The sequence below is a fragment of the Lithobates pipiens genome, unplaced genomic scaffold, assembly GCF_037356315.1.
Source record: "Lithobates pipiens isolate NorthernLeopardFrog02 unplaced genomic scaffold, aLitPip1_a1.2 Scaffold_19, whole genome shotgun sequence".
Taxonomy (NCBI): Eukaryota; Metazoa; Chordata; class Amphibia; order Anura; family Ranidae; genus Lithobates; species Lithobates pipiens.
Genome location: NW_027507764.1, coordinates 112,668,803 through 112,692,968, shown reverse-complemented (window position 1 = coordinate 112,692,968; position 24,166 = coordinate 112,668,803). Strand labels below are relative to the sequence as shown.

The window sequence follows — 24,166 nt, the reverse complement described above, 5'->3', positions numbered from 1 at the left end:
CCCCACTTTTAAGTACACAATGGGGTTTATTTACTAAAGCTGGAAAGTGCAAAATCAGGCTCACTTCTGCATAGAAACCAATAAGCTTCTAACCTTGACTTGTTCAATTAAGCTTTGGTAATAAAACCAGGAAGCTCATTGGTTTCTATGCAGAAGTGAGCCTGATTTTGCACTTTCCAGCTTTAGTAAATAAACCCCATTGTGTACTTAAAAGTGGGGTATGCCTGTACAATGAAATAACTAGTGGTGCATACACATACCTTTACATGACCCTACAATCCTAGGCTTTACATCTTGGGCTGGTGTAAGATGGCAGTTTTAACACCTCTTGGTAGTGTTGGACATAAGGCAAACCTCTGAATACTACTACTGACCCAATTACTATGGTAGACCACCTTACTAGCCTATAAAAGGTGTGTGGTGTTGAAGTGGGTGAGACAGCCCAGAATTTCAGACACCACCTGCGTTGGAGTGGTCATTTAAGGACATGTGCAGGCAGAAATGCCCTAAAAACTGTATGTGAAGTTTGAAATTGGGAGCGCTGATTGTATATATCAATCTATTTATGGGCAGTCCTAAAGTGTTTGTTACCCCAAAACTTCATATTCCTGGAATGAGCTTCCTGTACCATGTACTTGTATGAGAAAGTATCCTGTTCTCTTTGTTTTACTTCCTTCATGTGAAATCCCTGGTGTTCCTGCCAGTCCCCCCACTAAGCAGGAGAACACATTGTGGTCAGTTCTCTAGTTATATAAACATATAGCACAGCGCTAAGATATAAATAAAGTTCATATGACAGTCACAAATGCAAATAACGTTAATTTGTCAAAATACAAGAACTGATTTTAACCCCTTCCCGCCGAGCGTACGCAGATGTGCGTACTCGGCTTTCGAGGGTTATACCGGGATGATGCCCGCACCTGCAGGCATCATCCCGGTACCGTTTTTTACAGCGGCCGATTGGCTTTCCAGCCATAACAAGCGAAGCGGCTAAAAGGCGCTCGACTGTTATGCCAGAGGAGAGGGAGGGGACGTCCCCCCCTCCCTCCGCCTCCCGCCGCTGTTACCGGTGCTCCCGCTCGATCGGGAGCACCGATTCGCCATCTGACGCCTCCGGCTGCTGGGGAGGAACTGGAACGAAGCCGTAAGCGGCTTTGTTCCAGTTTCCTCATAGTAAACACGGAAGCGACGTCATGACGTCACTTCCCGTTTACTCGGCTGCCAATGGCGCCGGTTTTAAAAAGATATACGGTATTCAGAATCGCCGTTTTCGGCGATCTGAATACTTTGAAGTGTAAAGGAGGGGTCCCCTGATCAGACCCCTGATCCCTCCATAAAGAGTACCTGCCACCACCTATTACTGTCACAAGGGATGTTTACATTCCTTGTGACAGCAATAAAAGTGATCAAATTTTTATTTATTTTTTAAAAACTATTTATTCATTTTCAAATAAATAAAATAAAAAAAAAAAATAATTTTTTTTTAAAGCGCCCGCCGTCCCCGCGAGCTCGCGAAGCAAAGAAAACGCATAAGGAAGTCACGCTCGCATATGTAAACGGTGTTCAAATCACACATGTGAGGTATCACCACGATCAGCAGAGCGAGAGCAATAATTCTAGCACTAGACCTCCTCTGCAACGCTAAACTGGTAACCGTAAAAAAAAATTAAAGCGTCGCCTATTGAGATTTTTAGGTACCATACTTTGTCGTCAATCCACGAGTGCGTGCAATTATAAAGTGTGACATGTTTGGTATCTATTTACTCGGCGTAACATTATCTTTTACATTACACAAAAAATTGGGCTCATTTTACTGTTTCGTTTTTTTTAATTCATGAAAGTGTCCCTTTTTCCAAAAAGTTGTGTTTAAAACACCGCTGCGCAAATACCGTGTGACATAAAATATTGCAACAATTGCTGTTTTATTCTCTAGAGTCTCTGCTAAAAAAATATATATAATGTTTGGGGGTTCCAAGTAATTTTCTAGCAAAAAATATGGATTTTAACTTGTAAACACCAAATGCCAAAAATAGGCTTAGACATGACGTGTTAAAGTGTCCAAAATAGTGCTGTAATGAACAATCATGCAGGTGACGCCATGAGAAAAACCTCCACATCTTGAGACACTAGCAGTTCACCTCCCAACATGGACCCTTGAAGGAATAAGGCCACAAACACTTTCCCCTATTGGGGTGTATATGGAAGACAACACCAGACTGTGGTGGGGATGTCATTAACTTTAGATGTCAGTGTGAACCGGCTGCATTTCAGATGCAATTAACATGCCTGAACCAGTGTGCACCAAGCCTAAAGCTGGTATGCATGAGAAAATCAGGTGAGCGATAGTCCAATCACCCTCGTTGTTTTACAGCAAGTCGGAAACCGAGGAAAGAAAAAATTCTTGTACGATGAAGACTTTTATTTTAAACTTATTGTTTTTGACCATGCACAGTCTTTCATTTCTGATTTTTCTTGTATGAATGTTGTTCATCCTGTTCACGTAGGAGTAAAACATTTTTGGCGTTTGATACTTCTGAGATTTGCATTTGCAAAGTCTGATTTGGATGTCGAAAGTTGTGTACACACTATACGAAGATCAAACGATAATGCTTCATATGGAATTTTTCTTAATTTTTTCATAGTGTGTACCCCCCTTTACAACACATTTTCTTATGGTACACAATCGCTTTAGGGCTGCTGTAAAACAGTAAAAAGTCATGCTGTGCTTGATCTAATTTGAATAAATGTAAAATATTTCCATTCAGCTGCAAATAAGATACCTAAAGGATGGAGTAATAAAAAGATGTAGTGGTATCTTTATTTTTTTTTTCTTCAATGCCCTACATAAAGCTCCTTCATTTAAGTGTCTGCTGTAAAATGAGGCTATGCTACTGTACTCTGTAAACGGGTGTTACTGAAATCCTTTTAGAAAATGGCAAAATAAATTAAGAAGATAAAGAACACATCTTAAAAGTTAATTGTATTGCTTGTTTTAGCCGTGTCCTCTATTTCCTGTGCATTCTGTGTTCATTTATACCAAAGGCTTCTAAGAAATGCATCTGCTCAAGGGCATTGGCTTTAATTTTAGGAACATTGTCTGTGATGTTAAGAGACACGAGAGCAAATGTGTTATCGGTATGTTGTTAACAGTCAAGTTGATACATGACGCTTGTATTGTTAATCGTAAGGAACAAGATAGAACAATAGATCTAACAACAATTCAATTTACGAATGCTTGACTGGCTGATTCACTTAATGATTTTGTGCTTAATTTGACCTGAACTAAACCAGGGACATCTCTGTGCCAAGTCAATCCCAAGCCTGAAATGAACCTTAATATGTTCTTTCTTTCTCTTTTTGTTTTAAAGAATTGCCAATGCAGATTATCAAGCCAGCAACCTTTATAAACACGGCACATTATCCTCTACTGCTTGTTGTGTGAGTATAATCAGATACATTACCTTTCAGAGCAGGTTAAAGAGACATTTTCACCAACCTAAAGGGGTATTAAACCCAAAACCAAACAAAAAAATATATATTGCCGCTTATCAATCATTAGATGTGGTGGCAGAATTTTTTTTTTTTTTTAGGTTTTATGCCTCTGTTTTAGCCTGGTGATCTAGCCAGTAACACACTTCCTGTATTAAAGTGCCCCCACTCTGGATGAAGGAGCACCTTTGGACAGCAGCTTTGTTAGTCTTGGGGGAGGGGAGTGTTAGATGGTGTAGCTGGTTTAGATACACCAAAGCCCCATACACACTATCAGATTATCTTCTGAGTTTTTCCTTCAGATTTACCAAAACCATGTAGTAGAAGGGCCTGCCAGATTGCATACACATTGAAACTCCTAAGGTTTGTCCTCATATTATATGGTTTTGGTAAATCCAAAGGAAAAACTCAGCAGATAATCTGATAGTGTGTATGGGGCTTAACAAACTGAAGCCAAACTTCAGCTAATACTTTTTATGCAGTTACAGCAAGAGTTTTTATTTCTTTTGGGATAAAGGTTTTACGTGAATAAATAAAAGTTGATCATTGTAAGCACCTCTGTCAGTGGTAAATGGTTTGTCCCAACCTAAATCTGCAAGACAATCTGTTCTGTTGAAAACAAAATAGGTAAATTAAGTGCACTCTTGGTGGGGGTGTGATGTGATCTTACAGAAGGGGGGGGGGGGGGGAGACAATAAATATGATTAAACAATAATCAATAGACGGGCACAGTACAAAAATCCATTATTATCAGTCCATATGGGTGCTAGATAAAATGCTACTATCAGAGGAGGCTTCCAGCTTGCAGATAGAAGTGGATCTGGAGCATAGACAAAGACAGGAAGTGGCGGCTTCTAAGCGTAGCGTTTAAGTAATTTTAATCTTCAAATCATCATGGACTTTTGCCCGTCTATTGATTATTGTTTAATCATATTTATTGTCTCCCTCCCACCCCCCCCCCCCTTCTGTAAGATCGCACCCCTACTCAGAGTGTGCTTAATTTACCTATGTTGTCTGCATTTTATTGTTTTTGAAGATTAAAATTACTTAAAGCGGTTCTTCACCCTAAAGGGGAAGTTCCGCTAATCTGATCCCTCCCCCCCTCCGGTGGCACAATCGGCACCTTTCAGGGGGGAGGGGGGTGCAGTAACCTGGATAATCCAGGTAACTGCACCCACTTCCAGCCAGACCGCCGCAGACCCCCGCAGATGCTCTGCCCCCCCCCCCCCCCCGTTGTGTTCTGGGAAACACAGTTCCCAGAGACACAGCGGGGAACCATAAGAGACGCGCAGCGCGACTCGCGCATGCGCAGTAGGGAACCGGGCAGTGAAGCCGTCATGCTTCACTTCCCGATTCCCTGACAGAGGATGGCGGCGGTGGCAGCAGCGAGACGAGCGATCGATCATCATCTGCCGCCGACATTGCTGGACCCTGGGACAGGTAAGTGTGTTTTTATTAAAAGTCAGCAGCTGCAATATTAGTAGCTGCTGGCTTTTAATATTTTTTTTTTAGGTGCAGCTCCTCTTTAATCGCTATGCTTAGAAGGCGCTACTTCCTGTCCTGTCCTTTCTTGTCTATTTTCTGTTGAAAAATAGACTTAGTGGCTAGAATACCATGAGAAAATAAAAGAAAGAAAGCTTTAAAAAGAAAACGAATGCAGACACCAAATCTAAGAATTGGTAATCTGCAATATAATAAATGTTTGTTTTGGGGTTTAAATTGAATGTAAAGTATTTTTACATTTTTTAGTTATTTTTTTATAAAAAAACATGTTATAGTTACTTGCTCTGTGCAGTTGGGTTTTCACAAGGCAGCCCGTATCCTCCTCTTCTCAGGTGCCCTTTTGCTGCTCCTCGCCCCTCCTCCCTGACGAGTGCCCCCTCAGGAAGCAGCTTGCTATGGGGGCACCTGAGCCGAGCTGCAGCTCTGTGTGTCCATTCAGTGTCCAGACAGTGCAATGAACATCTTTGCTGAACTACTGTGATGTAATTATTACAAGGGAAATCACCTAGAGAGTGAGTTTTTCTCTGTCAATGTAGACCAAGCTGAAAACGTTTGCTCAATAACTTCACCACAGTTTTCATTTGAAATCTATTTTCTGAGGTGCCGATTTGATTTTAGTAGGATAGAAGGCAGGCACAGCCATACTGCTGTACTGTTATAAAGGAGGTAAGTGTGAATATGCACTCACCGGTCACTTTATTTACCTGTTCAATTGCTTGGTAACACAAATTGCTAATCAGCTAATCACATGGAAGCAACTCAATGCATTTAGGCATCTAGACATAATGACGACGACTTGCTGAAGTTTAAGTTAAGCATCAAATTAGGGAAGAAAAGGGATTTAAGTGACTTTGAATGTGGCATGGTTGTTGGTGCCAGACGGACTGGTCTGAGTATTTCAAAAATTGCTAATCTACTGGGATTTGCACAACCATCTCTAGAGTTAACAGAAAATGGTCCAAAAAAGAGAAAATATCCAGTGAGCAGAAGTTGTTTGGATGAAAATGCCTTGTTGATGTCAGATGAGAATGGACTATCAGTTGATAGAAAGGCAACAGTAATTCAAATAACCGCGTGTTATAACCAATGCATGCAGAATACTCTGTCTCCAAGCACAACACATCAAACCTTGGGGCGGATGGGCTACAGTAGCAGAACACCACACTGGGTGCCACTCCTGTCAGCTAAGAACAGGAAACTGAGGCTACAATTTGCACAGGCTCACCAAAATTGGACAATGGAAGATTGGAAAAACATTGCCTGGTCTGATGAGTCTCGATTTCAGCTGCAACATTCAGATGGTAGGGTCAGAATTTGGCATAAACAACATGAAAGCATGGATCCATCCTGCCTTGTATCAACAGTTCAGGCTGATGGTGGTGGTGTAATGGTGTGGGGGATATATTCTTGGCACACTTTGGGCCCCTTATTACCAATTGAGCATCATTTAACCACTTCAGCCCCGGACCAATTGTCCGCCTAAGGACCAGAGGTCTTTTTATAATTTGGCACTGCACTGCTTTAACTGGTAATTGCGCGGTCATGCAATGTTGTACCCAAACAAAATTTGCGTCCTTCTCTTCCCACAAATAGAGCTTTCTTTTGATGGTATTTGATTGCCTCTGCAATATTTATTTTTTACGATATAAAAGGAAAAAGACTGAACATTTAAAAAAAAAAAAAAAGATATTTTCTACTTTTTGTTATAAGAAAAATCGAATGAACAAAATTTTAGTCATACAATTAGGCCAAAATGTATTCAGCCACATGTCTTTAGTAAAAAAAATGTCAATAAGCGTATATTTATTGGTTTACGCAAAAGTTATAGCGTCTACAAACTAGAGTACATTTTCTGGAATTTACACAGCTTTTAATTTACGACTGCCTATCTCATTTCTTAAGATGCTAAAATGACAGGGCAGTACAAACCCCCCCCCCCCCCTCCCTCCCCAAATGACCCAATTTTGGAAAGTTTGGAAAGGAAATTGATGAGGGGCATGTTGAGCCCATTGAATTTTTTTTTTGTGTCCCAAGTGATTGAATAATGACACACAAAAAAAAAAAGTTTACAAAAAGCGGTCACTAAATTATATATTTCTCACACATGCCATAGTTATATGTGGAATTGCACCCCAAAATATATTCTGCTGCTTATCCTGAGTACGGGGATACCACATATGTGGGACTTTTTGGGAGTCTAGCCGCGTACGGGACCCCGAAAACCAATCACTGCCTTCACGATTTCTAAGGGTGCAAATTTTTGATTTCACTCCTCACTACCTATCACAGTTTTGAAGGCCATAAAATGCCAAAATAGCACAAACCCCCCCCCCCCCCAAATGACCCCATTTTGGAAAGTAGACACCTCAAGCTATTTACTGAGAGGCATGTTGAGTCCATGAAATATTTTATATTTTGCCACAAGTTGCAGGAATATTACAATTTTTTTTTTTTGCACAAAGTTGTCACTAAATGATATATTGCTCACACATGCTATGGGCATAAGTGTAATTACACCCCAAAATAAATTCTGCTGCTTCTCCTGAGTACGGGGATACCACATGTGGGGGACTTTTTGGGAGCCTAGCCACGTACGGGACCCCGAAAACCAAGCACCGCCTTCAGGATTTAAATATAAAGCGCTACCAAAAAAAACTGTTAGCGATTGCAGGGATCAGGCCTGACTCTGCGAACGCTGCAGTTATGTGTTTAGTGTTTTGTAAGTGACAGTGATCGATCGATACTGCACTTGGGTGGGCTGGGCGGAGGGGCAAAACGCAGGTGCCAGCAGGTATCTGGGCTGATCCCGCTAACAATGCGTTTTTTTGGAACCCTAAACTGCTGGGGACGCTAGTATAGATCTGATAAGATCAGATATTGATCTGTTCAGATTCTATACCACTACGGGAGGTGTATGCTTTGCGCGTGGGTGTTAGCGGTACTGGCACTAACCTAGCGCTGCCTGGGGCGACGCAGACCCTGACCCTAAAACCTAATTGATATCACCCGGGTAATCAGGGGGTTAAACCTTTATTGGGTAATAAATGGTGGGTGCCCTGATGCTATAAAAAGCAAACTAACTAACCAGAGTCACCCATAACACTTATACGGTGATCACTGGTGAAAGGGTTAACTAGGGGCAATCAGGGGGTTAAAATCTTTATTAGGTAGTATATGGGGGTCCCTGATGCTATATAAAAACCTGACGGGGAACCTAAATAACTAACTGGCTAACCAGCGTCACCAGTGGCACTTATACGGTGATCGCTGGTGAAAGGGTTAACTAGGGGCAATCAGGGGGTTAAACCATTATTGGGTAGTATATGGGGGTACCTAGCGCTATAAAAACCTGGCGGTGAACCTAAAAAAATAACTAGCTACCTAGCGGCACCAGTGACACTAATGCAGCGATCAGAAAAACGATTGCTTAGTGACACTGGCAAAAGGGGGTGAAAGGGTTAACTAGGGGCAATCAAGGGGTTAAAACCATTATTGAGTAGTATATGGGGGTACCTAGCGCTATAAAAACCTGGCGGTGAACCTAAAAAAATAATTAACTACCTAGCGGCACCAGTGACACTAATGCAGCGATCAGAAAAACGATCGCTTAGTGACACTGGCAAAAGGGGGTGAAAGGGTTAACTAGGGGCAATCAGGGGGTTAAAACTGTTATTGGGTAGTATATGGGGGTAACTAGCGCTATAAAAACCTGGCGGTGAACCTAAAAAAATAACTAGCTACCTAGCAGCACCAGTGACACTAATGCAGCGATCAGAAAGACAATCGCTTAGTGACACTGGCAAAAGGGGGTGAAAGGGTTAACTCTAGGGGCAAACAGGGGATTAAACCTTTATTGGGGGGGTAGGGGGCTTCCCTGGACCTAACACTAACTGCCCTGACAGTTTTTACTGTCACAACTGACACTAAATGCAGTGATCAGTAAATAAATGATCACTGCAATCAGTGACACTGTGACTGGGAGGGGGGGGCGATGGGGGGGTGATCGGGGGGGATTTGTGTGCCTATGTGTACCTACATGCCAGTGTAGTGTTGGTGCACTTACTTTCTCTGTTCTCCTCGCAGTCCGGTCAATAAGACCGCACCGAGGAGAATTACATCACTTCCTCCCTGCCTGTGTTTACACTACACAGGCGGGGGAAGCTTCTCATTCGCCAGGAGCGATCGAGAGGGGATGGCCAGAAACCAACAGCCATCCCCTCATCCCGGATCGCTCGTGAATCGAAACGGACTGCCACATCCAGCAGGAGGGTGTCCGATCGAACCCCCCACCCACTGGAAGGCAAGCACGTACATGTACGTGCTTGTGCCTGTCGGTGCCATTCTGCCGACGTACATTGCCATGCGGCGGTCCTTAAGTGGTTAAACACCACGGCCTACCTGAGTATTGTTGCTGACCATGTCCAGCCCTTTATGACTACAGTGTACCCATCTTCTGATGGCTCCTTCCAGCAGGATAAGGCACCATGTCACAAAGCTCAAATCATCTCACCACTGGTTTCTTGTTGAATTTATGCCTCAAAGAATTAAGGCAGTTCCGAAGGCAAAAAGGGGTTCAACCCGGTACCAGCAAGGTTTACCCAATAAAGTAGCTGGTGAGCGTATACTGTATTATGCTATATTATATGGACATTTTGTTAAAAGCAGTCACTATACAAAAATATTTAAAAAAAAAGATAAAGGTTTTTGAAGTATTAATTTAAATTGAGCTTCCAACATCCCAGAACAATATGAAACTTTAAAGGCAGGAACCTAAAATAAGAAAAAAAAAGACACATAACACAAAGTGGGCTATAGCGAGTTGGTCTAACATGCAGGTCTATAGCGAATTGTGATCTAACATGCAGGTCTATAGCGAGTTGTGATCTAACATGCAGGCCTATAGCGAGTTGTGATCTAACATGTAGGTCTATAGCAAGTTGTGGTCTAACATGCAGGTCCATAGCGAGTTGGTCTAACATGCAGGTCCATAGCGAGTTGGTCTAACATGCAGGTCTATAGCTAATTGTGGTCTAACAAGCAGGTCTATAGTGAGTTGTGGTGTAACATGCAGGTCTATAGCGAGTTGTGGTCTAACATGCAGGTCTATAGCAAGTTGGTCTAACATGCAGGTCTATAGTGAGTTGTGGTCTAACATGCAGTTCTATAGCGAGTTGTGGTGTAACATGCAGGTCTATAGCGAGTTGGTCTAACATGCAGGTCTATAGCAAGTTGGTCTAACATGCAGGTCTATAGCGAGTTGTGGTCTAACATGCAGTTCTATAGGGAGTTGTGGTCTAACATGCAGGTCTATAGCGAGTTGGTCTAACATGCAGGTCTATAGCGAGTTGGTCTAACATGCAGGCCTATAGCGAGTTGGTCTAACATGCAGGTCTATAGCGAGTTGTGGTCTAACATGCATATTCTTTAGTAAATTTTCTTCTATCAGTGCAGTAGTTGTCTTGTTTAATGTCAACCATCAATGTGTGCAGAAAGTTTGTAGCTTAAAGCTGAATTTTATGTATTATTTGTACTGCAAATTGACATTGGCCCAGCCTGTACCATGTGAGTATGCATATCTCATACCTTAGGAAACGCTGTGGAAACTGACAATCAACTTAGTAGTGTGCACTCCTATAGTGATAGCAGCGATCTTTTGGGTCATGTGCCAAGCCCCTTCCCTTCTTTATAGAATTCACAAGGGGCCGCTTGGCACTGCCACCATTCATGGAACACCTTTTTTCAGTGTATACAAGGTGTTCTTTGAATAGATATGGGCACAGGCATGCGCACAGGGTGTGCCTGGGCACACCCTAATCACCCCATGTGCATTAAGATTATCCAGGAGCAGCACCAGGTTTGTGGTTGGGGGTGCCAGTGGCCAGGGTAAAATGCCCCCATTATATTAAAGTCTAGGTTCAACCGTAGGAACATGTTACACCCGTATTTAGGATGTACCATAATATGCTCTAAATCAACTATCTCCCACCATCAGAGCCCCCTTCCTGTGACAGCAGGTGGCATTCATGTGTGTTTGAACTTTGGGGTGCACATCCTAATGCAATAGGCTGCACACACCTAGGTATATGGGGGAGATAGTGAGACTATCACCCCACCTCTGTACCTCATCCAATCAAAGAATGACTTGTATTCATTAAAAAAAAGGTTTGGTAGAGCTGAATGGACAGAAACACAAATACTTTGGCAGGCAAAAAAAAGCTCATAACAATATTTCATCTATGTATTTCAGCTGTAATTCAACTTTAGGCTGGCTTCACACTGCTGCGGCTAGGAGACCCGGATGTGATTCGCACCGCACTGCAGTGCAAATCACATCCGATCCGTTCCGGTCATTAAGGTTTCACTGACACTCCCAGCAGTCCGCATAGGGCAGTGTGAACTGCCGGCGGGAGGCATGCGATGCGGGAACCCGCCGCGGATTCGCGGCGTTCCCGCATCGCTTCAGTGTGAACCCAGCCTTAACCGCAGTCTTTGAAAAATTCTGAGGTGCAAATGTAGAGGAGCTTAAAAATTACCAAACTATACTTTAAAATTTGGCTTACAAAAGGGACTAGGGAAAAGCAATCAAAGATGGAGATTTCCTTAAATCGTATTTATGTAAATAAATTACAGTCAAAAAATAAATTTTATTTCACAGGCAAAAACTGTTAATAACATTTCAAATCCAGTAGGGTTTCTCCATTTTATTTCTATACTTTGTGTATTTTCAGCATAGTGTTGGCTTTTTTTCTTTTTTTTTCATTCCAGTTTGACATTTGGCTAATATCCAGAAATATATCCCTAATATTAAATTTCAAATGTCAGTCTCTTACATGACGAGTTAAATTCTTTTTCAACCTTGACTTTTCCATGGAATGTAACAAATTTAACATTTCTAGATATAAACATGGCTTGTAAAGGAAGAGGAATGTAAAAACGGGACATTTAAGATAGAAGTGCCCGGTGAGAACACGCATAAATCAATATAATATAAAATGTCATAGTTTAAGTGGCAATTGCCACTTTGTGCCCTGGGTTAACATTTTACAGCATACATAGAGAATAATACTTTGGAGGAGAAGGAAATGGCAAACTTACATAGAACTGAAATGCTATTATCTGCTACTTTCACAGTTAAAGTGAGCTAGTTTTCATTTAAATGCTTAGTCCACCCAAAGCTGATGCATTATTTTTAAATGGATGCTGACTTAGCTTTTTGCATCATTTATGACATCTTTAGATTTTTTATTTTTTTTTGCAGATGTGTTCCCAAATTCACCACTTTCCCCAAGTACTGAGATTTTCTTTAGTCGACCAAAAACATGTATAAATGGGACTTTAGGGTACCAAAAATATTGCCAATAACTTCATATATTTATTTAAAGCTAGTATTTATTGATAACCAACCATTAAAATAGAAAAAAAGAGGCTTAGCTTTGCAAATGGCCTAACAACCAAAGGGAAAATTGAAGGCGCTGATCAAAGTATTTTACAGATATCTGCATTTACTGTAAAACATTTCCATAAAGTCTCTACCCAGTTTGCTATGAACACAAAAACAATGCATTTATTACATGTATTTCGGTTGGAGAAAAACTACTGCTATAAAGGCTAATTGATAAATTGAAACTGGACTCGTTTCGCAGACAGAATCGGCTTCTTCAAGCAGCATTGGGGATATACAGCCATAGCCAAAAGTTTTGAGAATGAAACAAATATTAATTTTCACAAAGTCTGCCCCCTCAGTTTTTATAATGCCAATTTTCATATACTCCAGAATGTTATGAAAAGTGATCAGATGAATTGAAATTAATTGCAAAGTCCCTCTTTGTCATGAAAATTAACATGGATTGGGGGGGGGGGACCCCACGTCATTTTTTTCTTAATTTTGCATTGCCCGCTAATTCTTTTTTTTTTTTAATATTCAGCTGTCAGTGGGGAACCCAGTTGACAGCTGAAGATTCATTGATTGTTAAGGGCGCATGACCACCCACTCCTGAACAACCATGCTGTTTACTGGTTGTGTAGGATGACGGCAGTCACTCGCTTCTTAACAACCAGCTATTTACAGTGTTTGTTAAGGACGCCGGCTACAGGCGGCAGTAATTTACCACCAGCTTTCACTACTAATATATTGCATGACTTCAAAAAATAGTGCCTGCGGTATTTTAGTAACATTTTTTTTGTGAATGGCAAAAAAAAAATTTTTTAAACCGCTATGTTATTTTATTGCATACTTTGATGCGTTAAGATACCAATTTGTGAATTGAGCCCAATATCCTCATTCTCATCATCATCAAAACTTGGAGTCAATTAGAGCAGTATAATTCAATAATGTACCAACATCCAGCAAAATTGTCAATATATAACATCATATACAGTATGTATTAAAAAGCTAGTATTTTATAACCAGCCATTAAAATTTAATACCGCAATAAAATTATTTGTACTGCTCAAAATCTTCATACACAGTATGTACAAGCACGCAAGATCCCGTTAGTACATGTTACGTCAATATACAATAAGAATTAATGTATTCTATCAAATCACAAATATTTTCATTACGTGTTTTATAGATACAGTCTGATATCTATTTAGGATATATTTATATCTTTCAGACTTTATAACCTCCATATCTTCTGAGAAAGTAGACTGTATCTTCCCATTGTGAAGATACTGGTGATTGGATAGAAAACATAAATAAATTCATATTGTATATTGATGCACCACATACCGATGGGATCTTGATGGGAGGTTGTTCCATAGATGAAGAGTCCACGCTGTACAAATCATTTCATTGTTGTACGTTGTTTTAATGGTTGGTTATAAAAATACTAGCTTTTTAATCCCCTGCCCCTGCGCCCCCAAAAGAGCAGCCGCCACTGCCTCTCACTACTACCTTGTTTAACCAACAGAATTTACCCACTTCCTGACCAGAGCACTTTTTGCGATTCAGGTTAAAAAAGAGGAGTTGAAAGATACTTATTCCTGGAGGTATAAGAATAAAAATGTCACTTAGTGGAAAATGGCTGACACTGTGGTACTGCTTTTCATTTGTGGGCTGGATTGTGGTCCACAATCTGAAAAATAGGAAGGGAAGAAAGCCCTAGACCGGCATAGTGTAGCAAAATTATATCTTTGTTATATTTTGTTTCATTTTACCAATTTAGTTTGCTAAATTAGTCTTTAACCACTTCAGCCCCGGAAGATTTGGCTGCTCAATGACCAGGCCATTTTTTGCGATACGGCACTGCGTCGCTTTAACTGATAATTGTGCGGTCGTGCGACGTTGTACCCAAACAAACTTGATGCACTTTTTTTCCCCACAAATAGAGATTTCTTTTGGTGGTATTTGATCATCTCTGCATTTTTTATTTTTTGTGCTATAAACAAAAAAAGAAGCGACAATTTTGAAAGAAACAATATTTTGTACTTTTTTCTATAATAAATATCCCCAATTTTTTTTTAAAAAAAGCTCTTTTTTTCTCAATTTAGGCCGGTACATATTTTTGGTAATAAAAATTGCAATACGCGTATATTGATTGGTTTGCGCAAAAGTTATAGCATCTACAAAATAGGGAAAAGATTTATGGCATTTTTATTATTATTATTATTTTTTTTACTAGTAATTATGGTTTTCAGCAATTTCTATCGGGACTGCAACATTATGGCAGACAGATTGGACACTTTTGGCACATTTTTGGAACCACTGGCATTTATACAGCGATCAGTGCTATAAAAATGCACTGATTATTGTGTATATGTCACTAGTAGGGAAGGGGTTAACACTAGGGGGCGATCAAGGGGTTAATTGTGTGTCCTAGGGAGTGATTCTAACTGTGGGGGGATGAAACTGCTTGAATAAGGAGAGCGATTTGTTGTTCATACGTAGTAGCAACAACAGATGGCACTCCTCAACCCTGACAGCACGGAGATCTGTCTGTTTACATTGACAGATCTCTGTTCTGTCTCTGTGTGGAGCAATCGTGGGTGCCCAGCGGTCATCACGACCACCAGGCACACGCATTGGATCCTGCGTTGAGCTGCGGGCACAAGCTCGCACGCTCCTCTAGTAGCCAAAAGGCAAACCGATGTAAGGTAACATTGTTTTGCCTAGGTGAGCCAACCTGCCGCAGTACAACTGCAGCAGCTGGTCAGGAAGGGGTTAATCCAGTCTCTTAATAATGTTTTTATTTGCAAATACTAAGAGCTGACATTCCTGGCACTGCCATACTGGCAATTGCTCAAACACATATCTCACTAACCTGGATGTCATGAGGATAATTAGCAGCTCTATAAATTCCCGGAGGTATTTTCAAACAATCAGGCTTCTGAAGGAGGCGTGGTTAAGCTCCCAAAACGCGTCCCGATTGGCTCACATAGCGGATGGACTGACAGGTCCTCTAACTACTCCAGCTGGACACATCGTCTTTGGGCCGACATCCGATTTCTGGATATACCATCACGGCCACACAGGGCAGCCTGACGCCGGTCTCCCTGCATGGACTCCAGGCTCATCTGGCTCCCCACCACAGCCGGCTTTCTTCTCCACCAAGGACTACCACACAGCTCCCAGCTCATTACAATACACTGCAGAATGTCATCCCGTTTCTTCCCCTCACCTGCTTGTGATTTCTATTTGTTTTATATGGTATTTTACTTAATAAATTGTGCTACGCTATGCTGGTTTGGCATTTTATTCCCTTCCCTTCTTAAAAACCGTAAAAAATTGTCAGTTATAAGCAATCATAAAAGTCTATTATGAAAAAAGTCCACATTAAAAGTCCATGTAGAAAAAAGGTGCACTGCACTGTATATAATATAAGGCTGCTACTGGAGTAATCTTTATAATGCAAGCAAAGAACACCAGGATGCACCAACTAAGTGCAGCATTAGTAAAACCTTTAATGATAAAAAAAAAAGACATTTAGCAACTCACATGCTAAAGATTGAAGGACCCTCATGTCTGGGAGGCTTGTGGTGTCTTTTTATCATTAAAGATTTTACTAATGCTGCCCTTTGTTGGTGCCATCTGGTGTTCTTTGCTGATGTGTGAGTAATGTTGAAAAGGTTGTGTTTTTCTCTTTTAATGACTTTAGTTGGAGTTCTGCTTTATTCTGGTAATTTGTTAAAAGGTCAATCCACCCAGGACTGATATTTCAGATATGGGTTTGAGCTTTTTAGTTAAATCTCCCACTATCTTTTTTTTAAACCCAGTTAAGTCCCCATCTCCACACACACTGTTTTTTCTTTTCTTTAATACCACAGTACCAATGTTTAAATACCCTTGGAGCCATAGTTAAATACAGAATTTGTGTTCACTCATACCCCTGAGCTTAAAGTCGTCAAACTATTGCACTTGTAAGAGTACACTGTGTTCATTAACCAAGCTACTGACAATGAAAAATAACGTGCTTCTCTTTAAGTGACATGATTCCTAATTAGACTCTGAGCTTTCCGAACTTGTCATCCTCACTGTGGTGGATTACACTGTGTGTGGATTTGCAGGGCTTACTCTGCAGTATTAATTATGCTATTAATATTATTGTTTCTTAAAAAATACGGAAGAAATCTTACTTGGCTTCAGAGTGTGTTTGTACACAGGGGTGGGTGAGCAGCCAATTTTGGAGAGGTAATAAATAATCGGCCAAGCTGAAATGACTTTTTCTGGTGCTGAGCTTGCACCCTTCCTTTTGAATACTTATCTCCATCTCATTAAATAGCTGGCTGTTGTATAGTAAGCTCATGTACCAAGCTGTCATCACATATTGTTGTTGAGTTTACCACCTGGATATAAAAGGTGCAAGGAAATTTTGTGTACTATATAGGCTGAGTAAGCAATTGCTGAAGTTACAGATTAGTGTCTGAATATACAGTAAACAGTATACATATCTATATAGATATAGATTACAATTGCTGAAGTTACCGATTAGTGTTTGTATATACAGTGAACAGTATATATATATATATATATATATATATATATATATATATATATATATATATATATATATATATGTACAGTGCCTTGCAAAAGTATTCGGCCCCCTTGAACTTTTCAACCTTTTGCCACATTTCAGGCTTCAAACATAAAGATATAAAATTTTAATTTTTTGTGAAGAATCACCAACAAGTGGGACACAATTGTGAAGTGGAAGGAAATCTATTGGATAATTTAAACTTTTTTAGCAAATAAAAAACTGAAAAGTGGTGCGTGCAAAATTATTCGGCCCCTTTACTTTCAGTGCAGCAAACTCACTCCAGAAGTTCAGCGAGGATCTCTGAATGATCCAATGTTGTCCTAAGACCCCTTTCACACCACACCGCACCTTGCGTTGGCGGTAAAACGCTGCTATTTTTAGCGGCGTTTTACCGCCGGATTTGCGGCGCATTTCGGCCGCTAGCGGGGCGCTTTTACCCCCCGCTAGCGGCCGCGAATGGGTTAAAAGCACCGGCAATACGCCGCAATAGCAGGGTGTTGCATTACAGCGCTGCCCCATTGATTTCAATGGGCAGCAGCGGTGGAGGAGCGGTAAACACACCGCTCCTTCACCGCTCCAAAGAAGCTGCTGGCAGGACTTTTTTCTGACGTCCTGCCAGCGCACCGCTGTAGTGTGAAAGCCCTCGGGGCTTTCACACTACACACAATGGTGCAGTTTCTTTAGGGTGTTTTGCAGGCGCTATTTCTAACGCTATAGCGCCTGCAAAACGCCCTGGTGTGAAAGGGGTCTTAATGACTGATGGTGATAAATAGAATCCACCTGTGTGTAATCAAGTCTCTGTATAAATGCACCTGCTCTGTGATAGTCTCAGGGTTCTGTTGAAAGCGCAGAGAGCATCATGAAGACCAAGGAACACACCAGGCAGGTCCATAATACTATTGTGGAGAAGTTTAAAGCCGGATTTGGATACAAAAAGATTTCCCAAGGTTTAAACATCCCAAGGAGCACTGTGCAAGCGATCATTTTGAAATGGAAGGAGTATCAGACCACTGCAAATCTACCAAGACCTGGCCGTCCCTCTAAACTTTCAGCTCAGACAAGGAGAAGACTGATCAGAGATGCAGCCAAGAGGCCCATGATCACTCTGGATGAACTGCAGAGAACTACAGCTGAGGTGGGAGAGTCTGTCCATAGGACAACAATCAGTTGTACACTGCACAAATCTGGCCTTTATGGAAGAGTGGCAAGAAGAAAGACATTTCTCAAAGATATCCATAAAAAGTCTTGTCTAAAGTTTGCCACAAGCCACCTTGGAGACACACCAAACATGTGGAAGAAGGTGCTCTGGTCAGATGAAACCAAAATCAAACTTTTTGCCCACAGTACAAAACGATATGTTTGGCGTAAAAGCAACACAGCTCATCACCCTCAACACACCATCCCCACTGTCAAACATGGTGGTGGCAGCATCATGGTTTGGGCCTGCTTTTCTTCAGCAGGGACAGGGAAGATGGTTAAAATTGAGGGGAAGATGGATGCAGCCAAATACAGGACCATTCTGGATGAAAACCTGTTGGAGTCTGCAAAAGACCTGAAACTGGGACGGAGATTTATCTTCCAACAAGACAATGATCCCAAACATACAGCAAAATCTACAAAGGAATGGTTCACAAATAAACGTATCCAGGTGTTAGAATGGCCAAGTCAAAGTCCAGACCTGAATCCAATCGAGAATCTGTGGAAAGAGCTGAAAACTGCTGTTCACAAACGCTCTCCATCCAACCTCATTGAGCTCGAGCTGTTTTGCAAGGAAGAATGGGCAAGAATTTCAGTCTCTCGATGTGCAAAACTGATAGAGACATACCCCAAGCGACTTGCAGCTGTAATCGCAGCAAAAGGTGGCTCTACAAAGTATTAACGCAAGGGGGCCAAATAATTTTGCACGCTCCACTTTTCATTTTTTTATTAGTTAAAAAAGTTTCAAAAATCCAATAGATTTTGTTCCACTTCACAATTGTGTCCCACTTGGTGGTGATTCTTCACAAAAATTTTTAATTTTATATCTTTATGTTTGAAGCCTGAAATGTGGAAAAAGGTTGAAAAGTTCAAGGGGGCCGAATACTTTCGCAAGGCACTGTATATATATATATATATATATATATATATATATATATATATATATATATATATACCGTATATACTCGAGTATAAGCCGAGATTTTCAGCCTCTTTTTTGAGGCTGAAAGTGCCCCCTCGGCTTATACTCGAGTCGCCGCTGTCTGACTGCTCGATCAGCGTATCGAGCAGACAGACGGCGGACATTAATTTTCAAAAGCCGCGCCTCCTTCTCCGCCTCCGCCTGTGATAGGCGGAACACTGAATTTCCCAGCAGTCAGTGTTCCGCCTATCACGGACATCCGCTCATTCTCATACTACGGACGAGTATGAGAGGATGTCTGTGATAGGCGGAACACAGGCTGCTGGGAAATTGAGTGTTCCGCCTATCACAGGCGGAGGCGGAATTTTGAATTGTAGAATGGCCGCCGAGAAGAGCGGCGATCCATCGGCACGGGACGGAGGAGGCACGGCACGGCACGGGACGGAGGAGACACGGGACGGAGGAGGCACGGCACGGGGGAGGCACGGCATGGGACGGAGGAGGCACGGCACGGGACGGAGGAGGCTCGGGACGACGGCGGCTCGGGACGGAGGCTTGGGACACAGGTAGGCTGGACACACACACAAGGCTGCACGGACACACACACACACACACACACACACACACACACACACACACACACACACACACACACACACACACACACACGGATGGATGGATGGATGGATGGATACACACACACACACACACACAGGGATGGATGGATGGATGGATGGATACACACACACACACACACACACACACACAGGGATGGATGGATGGATGGATACACACACAGGGATGGATGGATGGATGGACACACACACAGGGATGGATGGACGGACACACACACAGGGATGGACGGACACACAGGGATGGACAGCCATGTCTCACCCTCGGCTTATACACGAGTCAATAAGTTTTCCAGTTTTTTGGGGGTAAATTGGGGGCCTCGGCTTATACTCGGGTCGGCCTATACTCGAGTATATACGGTATATATATATATATATATATATAATTTTTTATATGTGTAAATCACTATATTATTATTAGCTTGTGACCTCTACACTTATTTTTAGGGCTTGCAAAATGCATTTGGTCTGCCACTTTCATTAACATTGAACAAAGAGCAATAGTGCATTGCAGAGTGAAATAACCAATGACAAGCGACAGCAAAAAGTCAACTAGCTAGCCCTTTAAATTTTAATATCAGAACGTGATAGTTGTCCCAGGAGGCACACATTAATTTAAAGCCTGCTGTGTGATAGTGAATGGCAATCTCAGTCTGGACCCCCACCATGCCACGCCCCCAACACATTTCACCCCGCCCACTGGAGCTTGCTCATTGGGATTAATATCAGAAAGGCCACTCAGTTTACCGTAATCTAAGTTCTGATTTAAAATTCCAGTGAGCTTGTACAGTATGTACTTGCCCACTCCTACCTTATTTTTACTAGCTGCTCTAAATACTCAATTTGCTCCTCGTGCCAATGAAGTTTAGGTAAATATTTAACACAGAACAGCATTTATTCAGCATTTTCTAAGCTCTTCAAAGCCTACCATGTATATTACAATGGGAACCGCACAGTAAAGTATACATGGGAGCGGTATCGTTGCGCTGATTTAAAAAATGAGTAGCATGTTGCTTTCGAGAGGCATCAACGCTTTCAATGGTAATGCTCTGTAACCTCACCTCAACAGCAGGAGAATTTATGACGTCTTAGCAGGGTTTTTTTTCTCAGAGAATAGGTGCAGGAACTCCCCCTTTTGGGAGTTACTCATTGTCTTTGCCCCTACCTACCTCTGAGCACCAGTCCTTGGTTCCACCCCCTACCCACCTCCCAGCACTGCCCCTTTTAGAGAATACAAAACCAAGTAAAATTTGTGGTACTAAGTCATTTGTATGGAATTTGTTATTGATAACAAAAAAGCAGTAAAATAGATCCACCAGCAACAATAGATCCCCCGGCAACAATGGACCATCTACAACAAAATACCACACAGCAACAATAGACCCTCTAGCAGCACCCTCTTGCACTTCAGGTATAGCAGCACTAGTACTTTTAAAGCATCAAGGTAAAATTCATGGTAGATTTAAATCTTGTCGGTAGGGCCAGATTTAGCGTTAGGCCTAGTAATTATCAGCCACATATTTTTCCCTCTATCAGTAAAAATACAATCATTTCATGTAGGTTTATATATCACAATATTCTAAGTCAGGTTAGGATCAGTAAAACAAGGAAATGTTCTGTGTAAAAGGTGATCCTAGCAGGGGGACATTGCTTCTGGCACCAAATGTCGGTGTCCACAAGGATCCATTTATGAAAATCTGACCATGCTAAATGGTAGCTATGTTAGTAGTGCCATATAGTTGGGAATGCAGCAGGAGATATAAATATTCAACATTTCTAGGTGCACAAGAAATAATTCAGTTATAATTATAGCAGGGGGAACCCACTGTTGAAATTTTCAAGACATATGAGAAGCCAAGGATCGGTTCAGTCCAACACGTTTCACTTCACTTTTTGGGTGCGCCAATCCCCAAGCAACACCTATTTTTTAGCTCTCACTGGCATTGCCTGCCACACTTTGCATATTAACTTTTTGTAAAGCCTTTTTGAATAATATTCTATACTATTGTACAAAAAACTCTATAAAAATAAATCAACACATCCGAATTAATCCATCAGAAGAGAGTCAAAAACAGTGCATAATAGTCTAATTATAGACAATCAAAATAGTGTACAATGAATGGTAAGATATTTCCTCATTAAATTTATAATCATATAAATTCACAATGTATATATGTTGAGTAGATTACAAACTCTATGTCTCATTTTATGTCCATCTAAAAAATATTTTAGCGCTTGATGGTGAGTTTATTAATCTCGCAGTAATTCAACATAGTTCGTTAAACTCTTGACATATATTGCACCATTGCCCGGAATACACCTCCGTCTACATCTGGCAGGGCGGTGTTAGGTGTAAGAAAGTTGGGGAATATTCTATACTAACAAAAGTGTACCTGTTCCAGAACGGGAAACGGTTGGGGATATAACAAACTGTGTATCTTAGGGGGCAGTAAACTATATGCTGTAAAATAATGTGCATGAAATAACAGCTGGCAATGTGTGCAGGAGAGGAATGCAGAGGTTATGACAGTGGGAAGTATATGCAGGAGAGAAGTACCGAAGGTATGACAATAAACAGTATGTGCAGGAGAGGAGTGCAGAGGGTATGACAGTAGGTAGTATATGCAGGAGAGAAGTACTGAGGGTATGACAATAGACAGTATATGCAGGAGACAATTACTGAGGGTATGACAACAGACAGTATATGCAGGAGAGAAATACCAAGGATAGTACAGTGGACATTATATGCAGGAGGGAAGTGCTGAGGGTATGACAATGGACAGTATGTGCAGGAGAGGAGTGCAGAGGCTATGACAGCAGGTAGTATGTCCAGGAGAGAAGTACTTAGGGTATGACAATGGACAGTATATGCAGGAGAGAATTACTGAGGGTATGACAACGGACAGTATATGCAGGAGAGAATTACTGAGGGTATGACAACGGGCAGTATATGCAGGAGAGAAATACTGAGGGTATGACAGTGGACAATATGTGCAGGAGAGGCATGCAGTGCATATGACCATAGACAGTATGTGCAGGAGAGAAGTACTGAGGGTATGACAATGGGCAGTATATGCAGGAGAGGAGTGCAGAGGGTATGATAGCAGGCAGTATGTGCAGGGGAGGAGTGAAGAGGCTATGGCAGTAAGGAATATGTGTAGGAGAGGAAAACAGGATGTGGCCATAGGCATTATGTGCAGGAAAGAAGTGCAAAGGGTATAAAAAAAGGGAGAATGTGCAGGAGAGGAGTGCAGCAGGTATGACAGCAGGCAGTGTGTGCAGGAGAGAAGTGCAGAGAGTATGAAATTAGGCAGTATGTGCAGAGGAGGAGTGTGGAGGATATGACAGTGGGCAGTATGTACAAGGGAAGAGTGTGAAGTGCACGATAGCAGGCAGTACGTGCAGGAGATGTTTACAGAGGGTATAACTGCAAGCAGAATGAGCAGGAGAGAGGTAAACATGACAGAGTGAAGTATGTGCAGGATAGGAGTGCAGAGGGTGTGATAGCAGGCAGTATGTGCAAGAGAGGAGTGCCGAGGGTAGGACAGGGGAGGCATGTGAAGAGTATGAATGCGGTCTGTATTTTCAGGAGATGAGTGTGGAGGGTATGAAGTGGGAAATATGTGCAGGAGAGTCTTCCTCACAATGCATGTAGACACCCATTCAGAAAACGGAATAATTATAAATTAGCAGCATGAGAGCCAAACTGTTTTAACAGGGAGTGTAATAAATGAGAATTAGAGGTCAAAATCAGCATCCAGAAAACAGACAGCTAAAGCTGAAGTAGGTTATTTGGGTACAGTGGAGGTGATGGTGAGTATGTCAGCAGTACTATGGTCTGCATAACTGCTCTCCCCACCATCTCTACTGAGGTAGTCCATAGGATTCAAAAGTTGTGGGCAGGACCCAGAATGAAACAGAAGTGTGTCAGTGGAATTGGGGACAATGAAAGTTAAAAAGATTTTATACACATACATTTATTATTAGAGGGGACTATCATGGAGTCCAAGGACAATGGATATTTTGCTGGGGATATGGGAGATGGGGCCAGAAATGTATACACAGGGCATGAGGCAGTAGATATTAGATTATCACATGGCCAAGAGTCAATTGAGATTAGACTGATATTTGGCATGGTACACCTAGTAAATGTGAGGGATTTTCCCAATTGTGTCGGGGACTGGGTGCCCTGGGGTTGACGCACACATACACTGGGCTTGAAAGGCAATTACACATTTGCCACAGATGGATACTGAGGGTTACCTCAAGTGTTGGTGACTGGCTACAGAAGGCTAAAAGCACATGTGCTGTTTTTTTGTGGTGAAGAGGCAGAATCATCCAATAGAAAATTGAAACTTAGGCATTATCCTCAAATGGTGAAGTGAAACTGTGCTGTGAAAACAAAACTCAAACTTATATTATTAATGTGTTACTTATTTATAAGA

At 41.6% G+C, this 24,166-nt stretch overlaps 1 protein-coding gene across 4 annotated transcripts in view; it reads left to right on the top strand.

Moving 5' to 3' along the window:
• Window positions 1–24,166, top strand: part of DPP6 (dipeptidyl peptidase like 6) — a 1,860,394-nt gene that overhangs the window by 1,796,752 nt on the left and 39,476 nt on the right. For all 4 annotated transcript variants that reach the window (XM_077491167.1, XM_077491164.1, XM_077491165.1 and 1 more), the window contains exon 19: window positions 3,369–3,438. In XM_077491167.1, the coding sequence (XP_077347293.1) occupies window positions 3,369–3,438 (70 nt within the window). The remainder of the gene's footprint in view (window positions 1–3,368; window positions 3,439–24,166) is intronic.